The sequence below is a fragment of the Hypomesus nipponensis genome, chromosome 15 (assembly GCF_054491055.1).
Source record: "Hypomesus nipponensis isolate SF chromosome 15, ASM5449105v1, whole genome shotgun sequence".
NCBI classification, from domain to species: Eukaryota; Metazoa; Chordata; class Actinopteri; order Osmeriformes; family Osmeridae; genus Hypomesus; species Hypomesus nipponensis.
In genome coordinates, this window is record NC_140375.1 from 17158824 (window position 1) to 17176763 (window position 17940).

The 17940-nt window shown below is 42.8% G+C and overlaps 1 protein-coding gene across 1 annotated transcript in view; it reads left to right on the top strand.

The window, feature by feature from the left end:
- col4a4 (collagen, type IV, alpha 4) overlaps positions 1-17940 on the top strand; it is a 41138-nt gene that overhangs the window by 6054 nt on the left and 17144 nt on the right. The window contains exons 3-19 of the mRNA XM_084674811.1: positions 1508-1614; positions 10607-10741; positions 11150-11194; positions 11312-11428; positions 12137-12205; positions 12303-12338; positions 12446-12508; positions 12601-12636; positions 12727-12768; positions 13251-13331; positions 13413-13457; positions 13576-13638; positions 14074-14118; positions 14284-14337; positions 14438-14498; positions 15161-15265; positions 15543-15698. Of these exons, the coding sequence (XP_084530937.1) occupies positions 1508-1614; positions 10607-10741; positions 11150-11194; positions 11312-11428; positions 12137-12205; positions 12303-12338; positions 12446-12508; positions 12601-12636; positions 12727-12768; positions 13251-13331; positions 13413-13457; positions 13576-13638; positions 14074-14118; positions 14284-14337; positions 14438-14498; positions 15161-15265; positions 15543-15698 (1260 nt within the window). The remainder of the gene's footprint in view (positions 1-1507; positions 1615-10606; positions 10742-11149; positions 11195-11311; positions 11429-12136; positions 12206-12302; positions 12339-12445; positions 12509-12600; positions 12637-12726; positions 12769-13250; positions 13332-13412; positions 13458-13575; positions 13639-14073; positions 14119-14283; positions 14338-14437; positions 14499-15160; positions 15266-15542; positions 15699-17940) is intronic.

Genomic DNA, 17940 nt, shown 5'->3' on the forward strand with positions numbered 1-17940 from the left:
GATCAATTTCCTGCCGTGCCAAATGACGTTGTGTCCTTGGGCAAGGCACTTCACCCTACTTGCCTCGGGGGGAATGTCCCTGTACTTACTGTAAGTCGCTCTGGATAAGAGCGTCTGCTAAATGACTTAAATGTAAATGTAAATAATTGTACTTATATAACTGATATATAACTGAATTAGTGCCATAAATCCTAAAGAATACCTACCTTTGTAGAGTGGTGTGTATTTGTGTGTGTAATGAGGGAACCATGACTGTCAGTCACGCGTCCACACGTGTTCTCTCCATCCTCTAATCAGTAATCTGTGAGAGATTTTAAAGTGAGGCGTGCAATCACAATGATTTGAGATTCATCGACCTTCACATCACTAAACCCACAGAGGTGATGTCACCAAGAACACTTACATCATTAGATCTTCCATAAACGTCTGTCTCTGTTTAGTGTAGAAGTGTTAGGATGGTGTGAGACGATGATGCAGGTTGTCTTTTGAGCCGAGCTTGGTGTGCAGCAGGGCCTAACTGTCACCGTTGTGGGTAGCAGTGTCTAAGGCTGTTGCCATGGCATCTCCAATGCTGTGGTAATTATGGGATGGAGGAAAACGGTTATTCTTCAAACTTAGGTGTCAACACCTCATTATTCACTACGCTTTGTTTAGGGTAAATAGTACCATATGCTACAACAAGCATGTGCTCTATGCTGTTTAGGATACATTTTTTATTGTTTTAGTTTTCATTATAATGTTTTATTATCATATAAATATTTCATTGGTTAGGACTGCTGGTCATTTGGAAGTCTAATACTAAGGTTGTTACCCAACCTTGTGTCAAGAAGTTAGGTACGGTAAAGGTAAAGTGTAAAGTGTAAAATACTTTATTGTCATTGAATACAACAAAATGTTGTTTGGCAACTCTCAGACAGAGTATTTAAACATAAAGCTCTCAAAGGAATTTAAATTAAGAAGATAGAAATAATGATTTAGTAAATAAACAAAGAAAACACACTGTAAAATGTATACACAACTGCACATACATATTATGCCAAGGATGGGCAAACAGTCAGTTACCCTCTAATTAAAGGTAAACGGATCCAGGAGATGGAGAGATGGATGGAGATTTTCATTTTCAGTTAGTTGATTGAGCTCTGTATGATCTCATTGCAGAGGTCAAAGGGGTCAACTGGGCCACTGTGTCACTCAAAACCTTCTCTGGCTCAAGTTGTTCTGGGATGAGAGCAACAAAACCTGAACTGTAGTTCCTCAGATCGTCAACATTGTATCCTCGATGATTCTTTACTAAGCTCTGGTTACTGGGTCATATGGGCAACACAAGGGTAACAGCTGAACTAGATATAAATGCCCTTTGTTAACAACAGTACTGTTTTTTGTCTTCATGTTCTCATGTTAATTACAACTGTTCTTTGTTTTTGGAGTTCCAAAGAGATACTTTACTGATGATGTGTGACTCTTAATTATAGTTACGTTAACTCACAAATGTATGTTTCTGTTTTAGCGTTCTGTTTGATACTGATCAGTTCTGCCTTGCAGGGAGACATATTGGAAGAATGCGGTGGACGGGACTGCACCACTTGCCAGTGTTTCCCTGCCAAAGGAGCACGGGTAGGACCTCACCCCCAACACCATCCACCCACACCTCCATCACTCCAACCTTTGCTTTCACCCTCCACCATGCACAACTCCAGCCTTAGCCTGATTACAGATGAATCATCCTCCACGTTGTTGTTCTATGCTACTGTCAGACTAGGGCTATGAAGCAGCATGGCTGCAGATAGACAGAGGTAAATATTATAATTGTAAATCCATATTTTCTCGTGCCATCTGGCCTCATCACCCACCCACCCTTTTCAAAGTACACAATGTTTGCTATTGTAAACATTGAAATTGGTTCTTGTGATTTCAATCTGGCATTAGGCGTATCAGCATAAATCAACAGGGGTCTTTTATGTGAGGGCCTGGAGAACAAAGAAAGGTGTGAAGGAAGTGAAGCATTGCCCAGTGGTGTGTTAATGGAGTAAAGAGGATTAGTGTGAGACACAGCTAATGGGATTAGCAGTATTCTGTGTCAGGAGGCGATATCCCTCACAGAACAGCACAGCCTTCTCCAGGCCCCCCAAGTCTGGTGAGATGTTGGCACACTAACCTGCTTCTGTGTCAAGGGGCCATGACTCATAACACTTCTATGGCCATGTATAGGTAAAGGTATATAGGTGCCTGTGTCCAGCGCTGCACTCACACAACCAGGTGTGCCTCAGTGAGATGTGCATCCGTACAACGCTACACTTTCTCATCCCATTTTGTTTAGTTTCGTACTTGTTTCGTCTATATTCCGTACGTTAACAGTGTGACGAGGCATAAGCGTGCTGGTTTCCATTTGGTGGAATGTGGCAATGTGAGTACGCAGATGTTGCAGAGACGCCCAAAGCTCCAATGATATCCTTTAACGGAAAAGTGACATATTTACTGCCCCCTTGTAAAGTAGAGTTGCACAATTACAGTGGGATCCGCAGTAAAGTACTGCACACAGGTGCCCGGAGAATCTTCAAGAGCATAAACGCACACTTACACGTGTTACTGACACACGACAAACAAGGCACACACGCAATATTCAAATGTACAGCAGTCGATTTACAAACGCACAAACTCTCACACACCTGTTCCTTGATGTAGAGGCTTTTTCAGAGTCTCCCTCTTTAATCAGAACCCCTGTTTGAGGAAGACCGGAGACATCTCTGGAATGTGGAGCTCATAAATTAGTGACGATCCTCCTAAAATCCCCTCCCCAGATTCCTGCTACCACCAGCAACCTACCCCCCGACAACCTCACCAGTCCTCAACCATTTAACAGGGTCTGGAAATTGGTACAGCCATTTAACAGGTCTGGGAATGAGGGACTAGAGACCTAACGGGGAAAGTTGCAGGCACAGCCATCTGCAAAGTCCAGGATGCTTGTTCTGCAGCTAACCAACATCTGGGAGTGTAATATATACATTTGTTATATAAAGACTAGTGCTGTCAGTTTAACGCGTTATTAACGGCGTTAACGCAAACCCAAATTAACGGCGTCAATTATTTTATCGCGCGATTAATGCTCTTTTTGGCCTAGCAAACTTTGTAGTTTTTTTCACATGCTGTTGCAACAACTACCGACGTTAGAAAAACTACAACACCACACCGGATCTAGCTAGACCGGAAACAAAACAACAGGCACGCCAAACACTCGTTTGGCTTGCGAGCTGGCTAAAGAGTAGTAGCAGAGCCCGTTTACGGATATTCGACATTCTCTGGTAGTAGGCTAACGTTACGTTTTGAGTGGATGACGAGCGCGAGATGCCGAAATGGATGCCAATAAGATTCTGAATGGAAAGTTTGCTTTTAAAAAGTTGCCAAATGGTTCTATTGACAAGACCAGTGATCTGTGTGTTTTGTCGTTGTAAACTGAGCTATCATCGCAGCACGTCCAGTCTGAAATACCACTTGATGGCCAAGCACACAGCTGATGCGAATTCTCTGCCCCCTCGTCAAAGCCAGGCGATTGCAATGTTGTTTTCAATTAAAAAAATATTTGCACAAAGCAATCCGAACCACTTTTCTATGTTGATAAGAGCATTAAAATTTGAAAAAAGATTGGGACAAAAAGAAATCAGGGACATTTAGAATAGATAAAAATGTGCGATTAATTGTGATTAATCGCGAGTTAACTATGACATTAATGCGATTAATCGCGATTACATATTTTAATCGTTTGACAGCACTAATAAAGACATGTTTATACCAGTGCAATTCCTATTGGCGGCACATTTGTGCAGTGCCCGTTGGCGACTCCCAAGATCCATGGATAGGGGCAGATCATTTTTTATGCAGGTGCTGAGGGGATATCGGACTGGCCATCCCTGGTGCCACTCCAAAATGTCATTTGCTATCCCTGGCAATTGGATGCTGATTGACATTTAATTTATCTTGTTAAAAGAAGCGTTTCATTTGACATCTGGCAGTGCATTTTTTCAATCAGGGATATTTCCACAGTTCACCAGTCAGTTGCTACACTATTTTTGTACTTTAACTGCTAAGATTCCTTGATGAGATGGCGTATCAATTTATTAACGTTACAAAAGATTAACCCTGCAGTCAGACAGCTACCCTGTTTGCTTTTGTAATGCCTGTTTGAAATATGTATTTCAGAGTAAGGCTAGTCATGATTTATTAGTTGATTGAAGATAATAATGGGAATATGTTTAAGATTGAGATTGGACTCAAATGTGGGTAATTGGATGTGTAAGCTTACATGTTATTTTTGCTTAGTGTTCACTACAAACATTAAAAGAAAGGGTGAGACAGCAGACTTTTTCAAAAAGCTGAGCAAACAGGATCAGGTGGAAATAGACCCCTGTGATTGCACCACCCCAAGACCTCAGAGCAGCATACTAGTCAGTCAGTCACATGCCAAGTTTAGCCTGTGTTTGTAGACCACACATGTAAGCCAACACAAAAGTTTTTTTCCCAGATTAAGCCTCACTTTAAAATGTTGGTTGTTGATTTATGAGTGTTCTTGTTTTGATGGCTGTGGCATTTTTTGTGTGAGTATACACTAAAAGTTATGTTTTAATGTAAAAGAAGGATCTAACCTGGTTAGACCCAGATTATACAGTGTATTCATGAAAACAGAGTGACCAAAGTCTGTCCAGTTTGTGAGTAGCCTACAGCACAGTGTGTGTAAGACAGAAAAATGAGTTGCAATTCAGAAGTAGAGACACAGTCTATTCATAGTAAATGAATAATTTGACCCTAGTACATGTATACTTTGATTAAACCTAGTGGACCATACTAGGCCACACTGAAGAACTCATGCTTCAGTTAATTTTAATTTCCATTTCTCATCAGCAATCATATAAATAATTTACACTGCTTAGATGCCAGGCTAAGGTTACACACACATTTTCAGTCTTGGTCTGTGGACCCCCTGAAGTAGCCCTGGCCACCCCATATATAAAAGTCTGGTTCCGCCACTGTTGAGTACCCCTGTTTTAGGGGAAGCCGAGCTTCCCTTGCACTCTTAAATAAATCTCCTACTGTCATGGATTTTATTTGGAAGGTGACCAAGGCATACACAGCTTGTGGCAAGTAGAACAAACTACCTCTAAAAAGTAAGACCCTACAGGCCTTGTCCTCCATTGATCTTGTGGTGACGGGACAATCCCATAAAAAAAAGAATATATATATTTTTACATAATACATTAAACTGTAATTTCATGTGCTCTTGGGGGCCCTCTGGTGGCCACAGGGGCCCTAAGCAGCCGCTTAGTTTGCTTATGCCTTGGGCCGGCCCTGGTTAGCATCCCTGTGTTTGGTATTTAGTAAGCTAGTTCTCCTATTTCAGGTTAATCAATGATGTTTAATCTGTCCGTGTTCCATTATCTCTTGTCTCCCGAAAATGTCAGCTGAGACTCCATTATTTCAGGTTAATCAATGATGATTGTTGATGTTGGCTGTGACAGTCAGCCCGCTTGGATGACTGTGCGTCAGTATCAGCATGTGTTTCACAAGTAGGTGAAAGGGGCACCTTTGTACCCTCCTTGGTGTTGTGTCTTGTATGCTTGTATAGGGGGGACTCAAATGGCTGAGCGGTGAGGGATTCGGGCTGGTAATCAGAAGGTTGCCGGATCGATTCCCCACCGTGCCAAATGACGTTGTGTCCTTGGGCAAGGGACTTCACCCTACTTGCCTCAGGGGGAATGTCCCTGTACTTACAGTAAGTCGCTCTGGATAAGGACGTTTGCTAAATGACTAAATGTAAATGTAATGTATAGGTCAAGTGTGTGTTAATACCAGTTTTCCGGCCCACCACACGATAAAGGTTGAATTTCTAATATCTGCTCATGGCATTAACTAAACATGACATTAGACAGACCAGATGAAGACACCATCTCCTACCCTCTTTAAATTCACACACAGAGAAGCTGGACAAAGTAGTTAAATCTACTATTATTATGTTTTGTCTACTGGTGATATTTATTCTCATATAATGTTAATAACAGACCAGCATCCTGGTCTTTAATGATAATCTCAGAACATTAATAGTACCCCCTCTTGCTAACTTCACTAACTGGGACTCAATAGACTGTGTCCCCTCATACTAGCCCTGACAGTACTGATAAGTAGACCAGCATAGAGGCAGGACTTCTCTGCATGTTCTTACTTGTAGTGGTTCTCGCCCCATTTGCACTTTTTTGGTCGTCTTTGAAAAAGGATGTGTGACTGCCGGTTGACACAATCATCACCACTAGCTGGATCAGGTCGTGCTACGAGGAAAGGCTTTTGGAGAAGAATTAAATGCACTAAATTTAATGGGCTGACTGATGTTTTGACATTTGAAGATCTTAATTCTATTGTGTTTACTGGGGAGAGGGGGGTGGGGAGATTAAGAAACTTATGTATGTGGAGGCCCCTATAGCCTATCTTTGGCTCTTGGGAGATTACTGTTCAACTCACAATAGGCTACAGAGCTCATTTGTGATAAAGATTGAATTTGTAAAATGTAGCCTACTTAAGACACTATATAATGCTAAAAGTAGATTAAATAAATACCACCTTAATACTGTATAGTATTCCTATTATTTTATAGAAGAGGAAAGCATGCAAAATCACAAGTTGGAAACTTTGTGTTGAAGACGTTAAAGTCCTGTGAGTCGGACTGTGCGTGCAGTTTGTTGTTACTTAAAACTCTTAAAACTCTTTGAAAACATTGTGTTTTCGCGTCAGTACGACACGCGCACAACATCATTTGAACAATAACACAAATATTTTCATCGTCAACTGTGCCCAATGTGAGAGCTACGTAACCAGTATTTTGGCCCAACAGTAGCAGTTTTGCATACAGAGAAGTGGGAGGGGGAATGGGGGTTGATGAGGAAGGGTCTCTGGTATGGTGACGCAGTGTCACGAGTGTTTGTTTGGCCCAGAGGGCGGAAGCCAGAGAAATGCCTGGGATTATGAAGGAGTCTGATGGCATTTTTGATCAGAAACCCTGGAATGTTTGTGCAGTAGCCTAGAGGTCGGAACTCTAATTGAATTTCTGGTCACTCCTTTGTGGAAGTGATGGACCATTTTGTAAGAGAAATGCAGAGACTAAGTATTATATAAGCACAGAAAGGGAGGAGTGTGTTTTTCAAAGAACGATGTGGGGAATGTGATTTGAAGAAAGTGTTGACGTGTCTCTTGGGAAACCTTAGTCTAGACACACTAGAATACACAGGGACACAGTCACATGCTTAACGGTTTGAAAAAAAGCTAAAATATACTGGTACTTACTACTTATACAGCTTGTAGTTTAGCAAAGTATGTATAGTATGTTAAGTATAACTGTGAGAGAACATATCTGCTTCTGTAGGCCTTAGTTCTGAAAGCTCAAAAGAAAATCTTGTTCCTGGGAAAAAATATTTGACCCTAATAGACACAGGCTTGTGTGTGCTGGTTCACACACACACACACACACACACACACACACACACACACACACACACACATACACACACTCACTCGTACACACTCTGACCCAGACATTGACCTGTGTCTCACATTCCCACAAGAGGCAACAGCCTGACCTCTCCATCATGTTCTTCCCTTCTACACAACACTGTAGCCAATGTGTAATTATATATGATTTGTGAAGAGAGTGACATTCAACAGTCCTTTGATGCTTCTAGTTAGGATCATGACTAGTTTGTGTCCGTGTAGAGACACTCCAGGGCCGGGTGAGAAGTCGCATCTCTGGAGGCGTACGTGGACAGCTGGCTGTCCAAATATGCCTGTGTTTGGCGCGGCTGTAATTCGCTGTGCCAGCCTCCCTGGCCAGGCCCACACAATGGTTGTTGTGACAAGGACTAGGGGGGAATCAGGGGGTCTTAGTGATTATCACAGTCCTGCGCACCCGGAGAAAGACAGCATGCTTAGCATAGAGCTGCTGTCACATCCACTTCAAGCACACTAGTCACACCGGCTGTAACCCCTGGAGCAACACACACTCTTTCTAAACATTGATCAAAATACACACACAAATACACACACACATATATACAAACATACACACAGTCAGTCACACGCATACTTACATACATCCCTCTTTTATACAGATTCATACTGAAGTTAAACACTGAACTGGGCTATGGATTCGACATGCTACAGTTACCTACTCTGTTAGGTGGTCGCATTTTCTCCCTCTCCTCCCCCCAACCTTCCCTGCTTGGCTTCTATCGTATTGTCTTGACTTGTCATATAGTGAGAGACTCTCTCGGCAACCACTCTCCGAACTAAGAATCATGGAATTGATTAGCTGGTCTCTCAACGCAATTGACACCATCTTCTCGACGAGAAGCTTGGGTTTGGGGGAACCTGACTGTCCTTCCGGGACGTTCACAGCTGGCTGCTCGATGGAGGCGTGGGAGAAGTGACCTGTTGTGTGCCTAGCGGCCCTTTCCATGGAGGACATTGAAGACATCTTCCTATTTGGAACCATGATTACAGGCTTTCTGCTGATTGGATTGGGCGCTGCCCTGGTTTATTGGAAAATTGATTAAACGATAACAGCTGTCAAAAGCCCCCTAAGGCTGCCCGACATGATGGATGCACTGGGCAGAGCTGTTGCAGCTTAGACTGTGGCTGTTAACCACACTATGGTGACCACATGGAGAAGCTTGGGGCTCTGCAAAGGAAGTTGGACCAACTCTGAGACTTGTTGGACAAAGAAAATGAGTAGACGTGAAAATTGAATTCAGCTACTCGCCCCAAACAACCCCAATCTTATCTGCTTTCGGCCCCGTACACAACACAGGCCGTGGCCAAGGCCGTTGCTGGAACAACAACTCCCCAGGAGAGTGCTGCTGCAAGACTTCTCTTGTCGTCCCTCCTCCCCCCTCCCTCCCTCCCTCCCTCCCTCCCTCCCTCCCTCCCTCCCTCCCTCCCTCCCTCCCTCCCTCCCTCCCTCCCTCCCTCCCTCCCTCCCTCCCTCCCTCCCTCCCTCCCTCCCTCCCTCCCTCCCTCCCTCCCTCCCTCCCTCCCTCTCCCTCCCTCCCTCCCTCCCTCCCTCCCTCCCTCCCTCCCTCCCTCCCTCCCTCTCCCTCCCTCCCTCCCTCCCTCCCTCCCTCCCTCCCTCCCTCCCTCCCTCCCTCCCTCCCTCCCTCCCTCCCTCCCTCCCTCCCTCCCTTCCAACAGACACCTGAGGATTGTTGTCTCTGTCTGGGACATGAGCAAGGTTGTCTCCATGGCAACACTATCTGCAAACTGAGAATCTGCCTGATTGTGGCCTATAGGCGAAGGCGACAACCCAAGCCGACTCACACACTAAGTTTCACCTACATATATGCCATCACACCCACCGTCTCCCATCCAACGTCTTCGCCTGCTTCGTTCCCCCAGTGTGGCAAGCGGGTCTGTGGCCAGCGCCTATTATGGCTGCAGGAACAGATGCTGCTTGTTTGCACTGGCTTACCTCTACACCCCCCCCCCCTCCCCCCGTTGCAAGTCATGAGTTTCTGTTTCTGTAAGGTTGGACAATGTTTGTGCTTATGTGCTGAGATGTTTTTTTTCCTGTTCCCACACTGTACTCCTGTGGGAACATAGTCTGGGGGTTGACTTTTCTCTCTCCTCCCCCCTCATGTTCTGCTGACATTTTCAAGATGGCGCCCATGATGGCTGCCTCGGTCGGTACCTTACGGCCAAAGTAAATTCCTTGTCTGTGCAAACTTTCATGGCGAATAAAAACCAATTCTTATTCTGATTCTGATTCTGAACTGGAAGGTATACTGTATCTGGTGTCAGAAGAGGTAGACAAAACAAAGTGAAGCAGGCTTGTCTGTCTGGATACATCCTGGTTGCTGTTTCAGTTTAGAGAATCAGAATAAAACAGGATAAAAGTCAACAAGCACAAAGTAATTCAGTCATATTTGTCTGTGCGTGTTCATTTGTGCTATAGGGCAGACTAAACTTTGCATTATTGTCCTGTCACAACCAGCTGTTAGACCTACCATTAGACTAATTCTACCCCTCCTCACTGCAAGGTGTGCGATTGAAGGTTTGTGTGTTATACCCACTTAGTGCCCCCTATTGACAAAAATGTGTCAACTTTAAAACACAGTACTTTACATTTTGTAATTTAGCTGACACTTGTATTTAAAAAGTCATAGTATGTTGTTGAGGATTAGTAGTAAGTGAAAGCCATTCATCTTCAATAGAGTCAACTTTAAGAAGGATTGACATTTGCTGTCATGGTGCACGATTTTCTGTACTTTTTATATTGGAAAACATTTTGATAAAAGTGTCTGTCAAATGGATAAAACATCAAAAGTAAATCATGATTATATCAATACAGTTTATCAATACAGTGTATCAATACATTCTCTCATGCAGACATTCTAAAATGATTGTTCTAGAAGGGTCAAAACTTCCACCATCTGGTATGTTGGCCTAAAGAATCCTGGATGTTTACAGTATAAGCGCCTCTGTGTCATTCTGTCTGTGACTGAAAAATGTAGGTATTCAAATTCAATAAGAAATGTCTATTTCATCCATTTAAAATAACTTGCTGTTCTGTGTGGGCTAGGGTCCCCCAGGTGCCCCAGGTAATCAGGGCCCAGAGGGGAGCCCAGGGTCCTATGGCCCTCAGGGGCCACCAGGAGAACATGGACATCGTGGGGACGAGGGGTTCCATGGGGTGTCCGGTCCGAAAGGAGATGAGGTAATAAGGCCAAGGGGTTCACACTAAATGTCCTTTAAACACATGGCTTTTTTTGCACTGCATCTCACAATTGCATCTTGCACCATTTGTATTTTTTGTATTTCTATATTGTAAAAACGTATATTTTATTTTATATTTTATTGTACATTTTATTTAATTCTAATTCCACTTAGTTACTGCTAGTTATGTACCGTTAGAAATAGTTAGTCCTCATATTTAAATTTAAGATTCCTATATGTTTAATGTATGCACCTTCCTACCAAAGCAAATTCCCTGTCTGTGCAAACTTTAATGGCGAATAAAACCCATTCTGATTCAGATCACTTCATTACCGACCTTATTATAAACACAACAAGAAAAACCTTTTATTCCTAAATCCTCACCTGGGATTTCTTGGTGTTGTTTCAGGGTATCTCTGGGGCTCCAGGATATCCCGGAGTCGATGGTCTTCCTGTGAGTACCGTAATAGTAGTAATGTGACTAACTGTGAAAATCAGTACTCTGTGTGTTTGTGGTCATGGAATGGAGCCTGCGTTTCATCCTGATAGGTCTACTGTTTCTGTGTTGCAGGGCTATCCTGGGCCAGGAGGTATCCCAGGTCTTCCAGGGCAGGATGGTTGTAAAGGGGCTATGGGGGACCCTGGGTCCCCTGGCATCCCTGGCCTTGACGGGCCTATTGGAGCTGTGGTGAGCAAAGACCCCCATCTCAATCCATAAGGCTAACATGAATGTCCACAAAGCTAGCATGAATGTCCATAAGGCTAACATGAATGTCCATTAGGCTAGCATGAATGTCCACAAGGCTAACATGAATGTCCATAAGGCTAACATGAATGCCCACAAGGCTAACATGAATGTCCATAAGGCTAACATGAATGCCCACAAGGCTAACATGAATGTCCATAAGGCTAACATGAATGTCCATAAGGCTAACATGAATGAATGTCCATAAGAATATCATGAATGTCCGTTGTTTAACATTGGTATCGTGTAATTGTGAGGAAGTATGCATCACTGGACTGGATAAATAATTTGGCCGGAAAGTTGAAGAAACTTCTTTCTACATTCCTGGAATGTTTGTGTGTAGGTGCAGTAGCTTCATTTGTCCACTAGGTGGAAGTAGAAAACAAAGCACATTTCCTCTTCTGGTTCAGGGGCTACAGGTTTCAGACAGATCTACTTAGAAAAGGTTACCATTTATGTAACAGAGAAAACATAAATAAATAAAAAATAAAAATAATACAATGTAAGAATCTAAAATGGCACTAGTAATTAAAAAGCTAACTCATTTATTTAAATTGGTTTGATTTAAATCAGCGATGTGAATGCTGCATTGGAGTAGGTTTACTGTGCCTCTGTGGTTTTACCTGAGGATTTTGACATTTGTATTTACAGGGTTTTCCAGGAATAAAAGGAACACAAGGAGACTCTGTTGTTCAGTTCATCCAGTACCCTGGCATACCTGTAAGCATTCTTCCCCAAATATTGTAGTTGTACCATTAATGATTTCACTGTCTCATGTCCAGGATATACTGTATTAGTAAACTTGCTTCTCTGATAGGGTGACCCTGGGCCTCCAGGAGTCTCTGGCCTGCCTGTGAGTATGAGGACCACTTAACGATACTGTACTGTCGTTATATTGTGTATGCACAGTTGGTCATTTGCGTATTTCACACAACTCCATTTAAACTATCTCACTGGCAGGGTGAACAAGGCCTTCCAGGTCTAAGAGGTTCTATTGGGCCAATTGGTTATGATGGGGAAGATGTGAGTAGTACTATTACTATCAAGTCAAGAACTATGTTGGTTCAGGAGCATGAATTTGAGAGGCATAATACTTCATGTCTTTCTCTATGCAGGGTTTCATTGGTGCACCTGGGCTAAGGGGGTCCCCAGTAAGTTTACCAAATACTTTTGTGTTTAGGTTGACGATTTACATACCAAGATCTGCTCCATTCTTGTGCTTTATCTCTTTGTTCTTTTAGGGAGAGAAAGGAAGATCGTTACCAGGACAAAAAGGAGATGAGGTCAATCCTTGTTTGTATGTTTGTGTGGTTAAAGGCCTGGAAAGTCCTGGAATAAAATCTCAGAATAGTAATGGAACTGCCAAACCTTGTTAACGTTGACGAAATTATGTTTCAAGTCATGGAAACATGATGGAAATCCTTGTCCAAAGGCACACCAACGACTGCTCTTCATTGGACTGTTATTACATTTACATTTAGTCATTTAGCAGACGCTCTTATCCAGAGCCACTTACAGTAAGTACAGGGACATTCCCTCGAGGCAAGTAGGGTGAATTGCCCTGCCCAAGGACACAATGTCATTTTGCACAGCCCGGAATCAAACCGGCAACCTTCTGATTAATAGCCCGATTCCCTAACCGTTCAGCCATCTGACCCACCTTTTTTTGGAGTATGTGTTCACCACTACTGAGTCTCTTAGTGTATCGGTTAAGATAGCATAGACAAAGACAGTAGTTTGACATCCCCCTCTTTGTCTCTGACAGGGAGAACAAGGAATGCAGGGGCCTCCGGGGCCATTTGAATTAGTGGACCCTCCAGAAGATTTGTACATCAAAGGAAGCCAGGTGAATATAACAAGACATGCCTATTTGCTTTGTTCCACGTTTTTCTTTCATGCTTTCATGTGATGCTTGTGTGTATTTTAGGGGGACCAAGGTGCGAAGGGGGTGTGTGGTCCCAGAGGAATGAATGTGAGTAGGTGCTCAACACGATACACAATGAGCATGTGTCCATGGGTGTATAGATTCACTTGTTGGTGTATCCGTTCAATTGCCGAATATATTTGTAAATGATCCTTTCATTATCCAGGGACGTGACTCTTGCCTAGGAATTAAAGGAGAAATGGGAATTGTTGGATTTCCTGGAGTCAGGGTGAGAGAAGTGAACCTTGGTTTAAATACTTTAATAATTGTTTTCAGCTACCTAAGACTAGTGTTGCTTTACTTGTCTGGCACAACCAATGGGATACTTCGCAAAATCCAAACCCACCTGACTTTCAGATGGCCATGCATGACCCTCATGTTGACTCAAGCACATGGTTTGTCTCCATCGTGTGTTTTTTTCCCAGCATTAGCATTGCATGGTTGAACATTTTATTTTCCTTAAGGGCCGTGTTTTAAGACATCTTTGGGGTGATTGTTATTCCTTTGCCAGAATTACAATTGGTTGTACAATACAAATTGTAAAGCTGTTCCCAATCGTACAAGCGTGATATAAAGGCAGGTTTGCATGTTTGTATCCAGCACTATAGTCCTAGAACCACTGCCATTCTCATCCTCAATGCCTCACAACTATTATAATGTTTAGGGCGTCCCTGGATTCCCTGGTCTACCTGGCTTACCTGGAATAAAGGTATTTGTCCTTGCCAAGACCGCTTGAACACCCTTGCATATGCATACATATTCTGAAGATGATTTCTAAATATTGATCTAAATTCAATGTAAATGTTTAGTTTATGGAAACACAGCTATTTGTACCTTATACTTTATATACTTTAATAACCGTGATTTTATCCAGGGGCTTTTCGGGAGCCCTGGACTACCTGGTCTGATTGGCAACGAAGGACCGAAGGTAAAAAAAAAAACAATGCCCTGGTGTCTCTATCATCATTATTAGTCCCCAACTTTTAATGCCCAGGTTATTAACAGGACTTGTTTGGGGTTCTATCCAGGGTTATGCAGGGGATCCAGGCCTCAAAGGAAACACAGCGTACCAGTACATCAATGATACAGGTTGGGGCCCCCCCTTTCTGTGGGACTCACTCTCTTTGTTGTCAACAATCTTCCTCCATCTTCTCTTCTTTGTGGCTAGAACATAATCAAGCATGGAACCTCATGCAGTCGTATGAGACATGTCCATGTAGATGTATGTCTGTTCCTCTGTGTACCCCACTGTCAGATTTCCTCCATTGTCACGTCAGATTGTTTATGTTGTTCGTGTTGCATGCTGGCATGATATGGCTGTTGTTTGTCTCTTCATATGATGTCGTTGTTGTTTGTCCCTGGCAATACCATCATGTGTGTCATGTGCCATGATGTGTCTTCCCTGGGCATCATACAGACTGTAGAGGTGAGCACATCATTCTGCCTGACATCAACCCCTAAGACACACCAGTACAATACTGATCAATAACATGTACCAGCGGATGAATAATTGTTGATTGTGTACTGTGTCCCCGCTGATCTGTACCCATCTAACAGTCGATCAATAGCCATCCAAAACATCTTTACCTTTACCATTATTATTCTCGGTAAAGAGGAAGGACTATTTGTTATGCTTGTGTATAGCTGTGCCACATAAACAAAGACCCCTTTCGTACCACTTCACATTCTAATCTTAACATTGTCATTGAGCTGCCTCAAAATTCTAATAGTCGTAACCATCGTTCTCACAGGACCTATGGGAGAGTTGGGGTTACCAGGACAACCTGGTCCCCCAGGAGACGTCGGGGAGATGGGGATGCATGGCCCCCCAGGACAACTAGGAATATCGATCCCAGGTGAGTGTGTCAGGCACACCTGCAGCACGTCTCTCGCCCCTTTCTGGATAGATACTTTATTGATCCCTCAGAGGGAAAACGTTTATGTCACAGCAGCAGGATACAGGGATATGAAGTATTCAATGTAATTTTAAAAGATGCACATTCTATACAATAAAATAAGATACAATAATCAAATTAAATAAACCAAGCAAAAACAACAGTGCAATGAAATGAGACAAAACAGCATACAAACAGCGGTTTGTGTTTAACAAGTGTTTGTTGCTACTCTGCTAAGGTCCTGATGGGAAGCCTGGTGGACCTGGAGTTCCTGGAGAAACAGGGTCCCGGGGAGAACCAGGGAGGGTTTATTCTGATGGGTCTTCAGTGGGGGAGCCTGGTAAACAGGGCCTTCTAGGACCTAAAGGACTAAAAGGACGGAGGGGCTTCCCAGGTTTGGCTCAGTTTTTTTCCCCCACCTCTCTTCACAGTGACTCTCACAGTTTCACATACACATTCCGTGAAATATACTTACATGACGTCAGTGTGACATGTTGAACCTGAATATGTTACACTGGTAAATTATTTTCCTCCACTTCTGGATGGGATGGGGGTGTGGATACAGGTACAGTTAACATTTTGAGTAATACAGTAATACATTATACATATATGTATATATATATATACATATCTTGACTGAAACACACAGACGATACGGTACTCGGGAAAGGGTGGGGGGTAGGAGGCGTGATTGCATGAGGGGGCCTTGCCCCAGACCCATGCTGTTGAACTGTATACACCCACTTAAATGAATCCTGAAGTCAAAACACCAGCATTTACATAATTCATTTTATGTGCTTATATGTATGTGTCCTTTTACAAATAGAAATGGGTACACCAGGCATGGCATAAAACTACTGTACGGAACTTAAACCCAAATATTGCAAGCAATCGACGCAAACGTTGCAACCAATCTTCTGCGTCCTCATAATCAGTGTTGTATAGATGGAGACCATCGTTTTCTGCCTTCATCGTTCGGTTTTTAAATGACACAACTTCCGACGTCTACAGAGACTTAAAGGTTGGTTAAAATTGTGAAATGTTTGTTGTAGAGATTTGTTACCACTTCCTTACTACAAATATTGAACAAAGTTTTTTTCTAATCCCATAAAAGTAGGCTACTGTTAAAAGCTACATGTTAGCTCTTCTTCCGTGTCAAAGCACTGCAGACAATTTGTCCTCATGTGACAAACCTGCCGTAGCATACTCCATCCAAACCCGGCCGAGTGCTGCAGATTATGGCGCTGTGTATTGCATTCTATTGAAACAAATGGACCACAAAAATAACTCATCTATCGTGATAGTTACCGCCAGTGTTGGGTAACTGTTGGGAAAATTGAAGATGTAACTGTTATCCTGTAATAAGAATGATTCAGTGTTCAGTATTCCTTGCCAGCAGAGAACCCTCTCCCCACATGACTTATAGATGACACAAGGCTTACGTAGACAAACTGGTCGAGGTTGACCATTAGTATGCTAGAGGCGCAATAAATGTGTTAACCTTATCTGTGCTGAGTGAATCATATGGTCAAGCCTAAGGTCAGAGAACTCTGTAAGTTTCCACGTGCACGCACGTGCATCATTGTGACAGCTGATATGCAGGGGAGGAGACTTCTCACTTGTCTAGTCTTACTTGAAGACTTGTGAACCAGACAAACTTGTAGCACAATGGCGTGTGATGTTTTGTCTCCTTGTGGGCCGGCCGCAAGTAATAAAGCTTTCTTAAATTTGTTCACCGACTGACTGTGCAATGCTTGATAGATTAATATTTCTGACAGTAACGTTACTTTTTAAAGTAACTTATTACAGTTACTAGTTACATTCCTTGTAAAGTAACTAGTTACGTTACTTAGTTACTTTCTGTAGATAGTAAGGCGTTAAGTTACTTTTGCGTTACATTAAGAAAAGTATTTTATTTCTGAGACAATTCACCTTGGTCACTCTTATGCCCAGAAGGCACATTTAATTGGTTGACCTCAGCAATAGCACATATTGTACTGAATATTCAGTGTCACTCCATATAATATGATCAATCCTCATTATCAGGGATGCAAACAGCGCACTTTTCGGCGCCTCCTGTTTTTTTCATGTCAGTTTGGGTGACTTGCATGAATCGTGCAGATCCGAAGAGTTTTTTTAAGGGGGGGGGGGGGGGGTTACGTAATTCTGGATTGCCTCCACCAAACAAGCAAATAGGAAATAAGCAAATCAGTAGTAGCCTATGCGCGCAAGCGTGAACCACTAGTGTTTTTTCTTGCTGCGTAGCTCTATCTCTTACTGTCTGCGGTGAGTACTCAATAAACGGAATCCGGTCTGGATTCGCACCGCAATACCTAGACGCAATTCATTGGTGAGTGATTTTGTGCTATAGCCAAGTTGTTCATACTATATGTGCTTTATATCTTCTGTGTCCAATATAAAGCTCCAATCAGGAACTGTAATAACTGTAATCACCATGACAACTCACTCACTCAACGTTGGCTGCAACCTCTGTGGGAAACGCAGGCTAATCGATTTGCTAACGGTCCCTTACGAAAAAGAAGTATATTAAAGTATACTATAAGTATACTAAAATATGGATAGTACACTTTTAGTTCACTTTTGATATACTTTTAAGAAGTATGCTTAGAAAATAG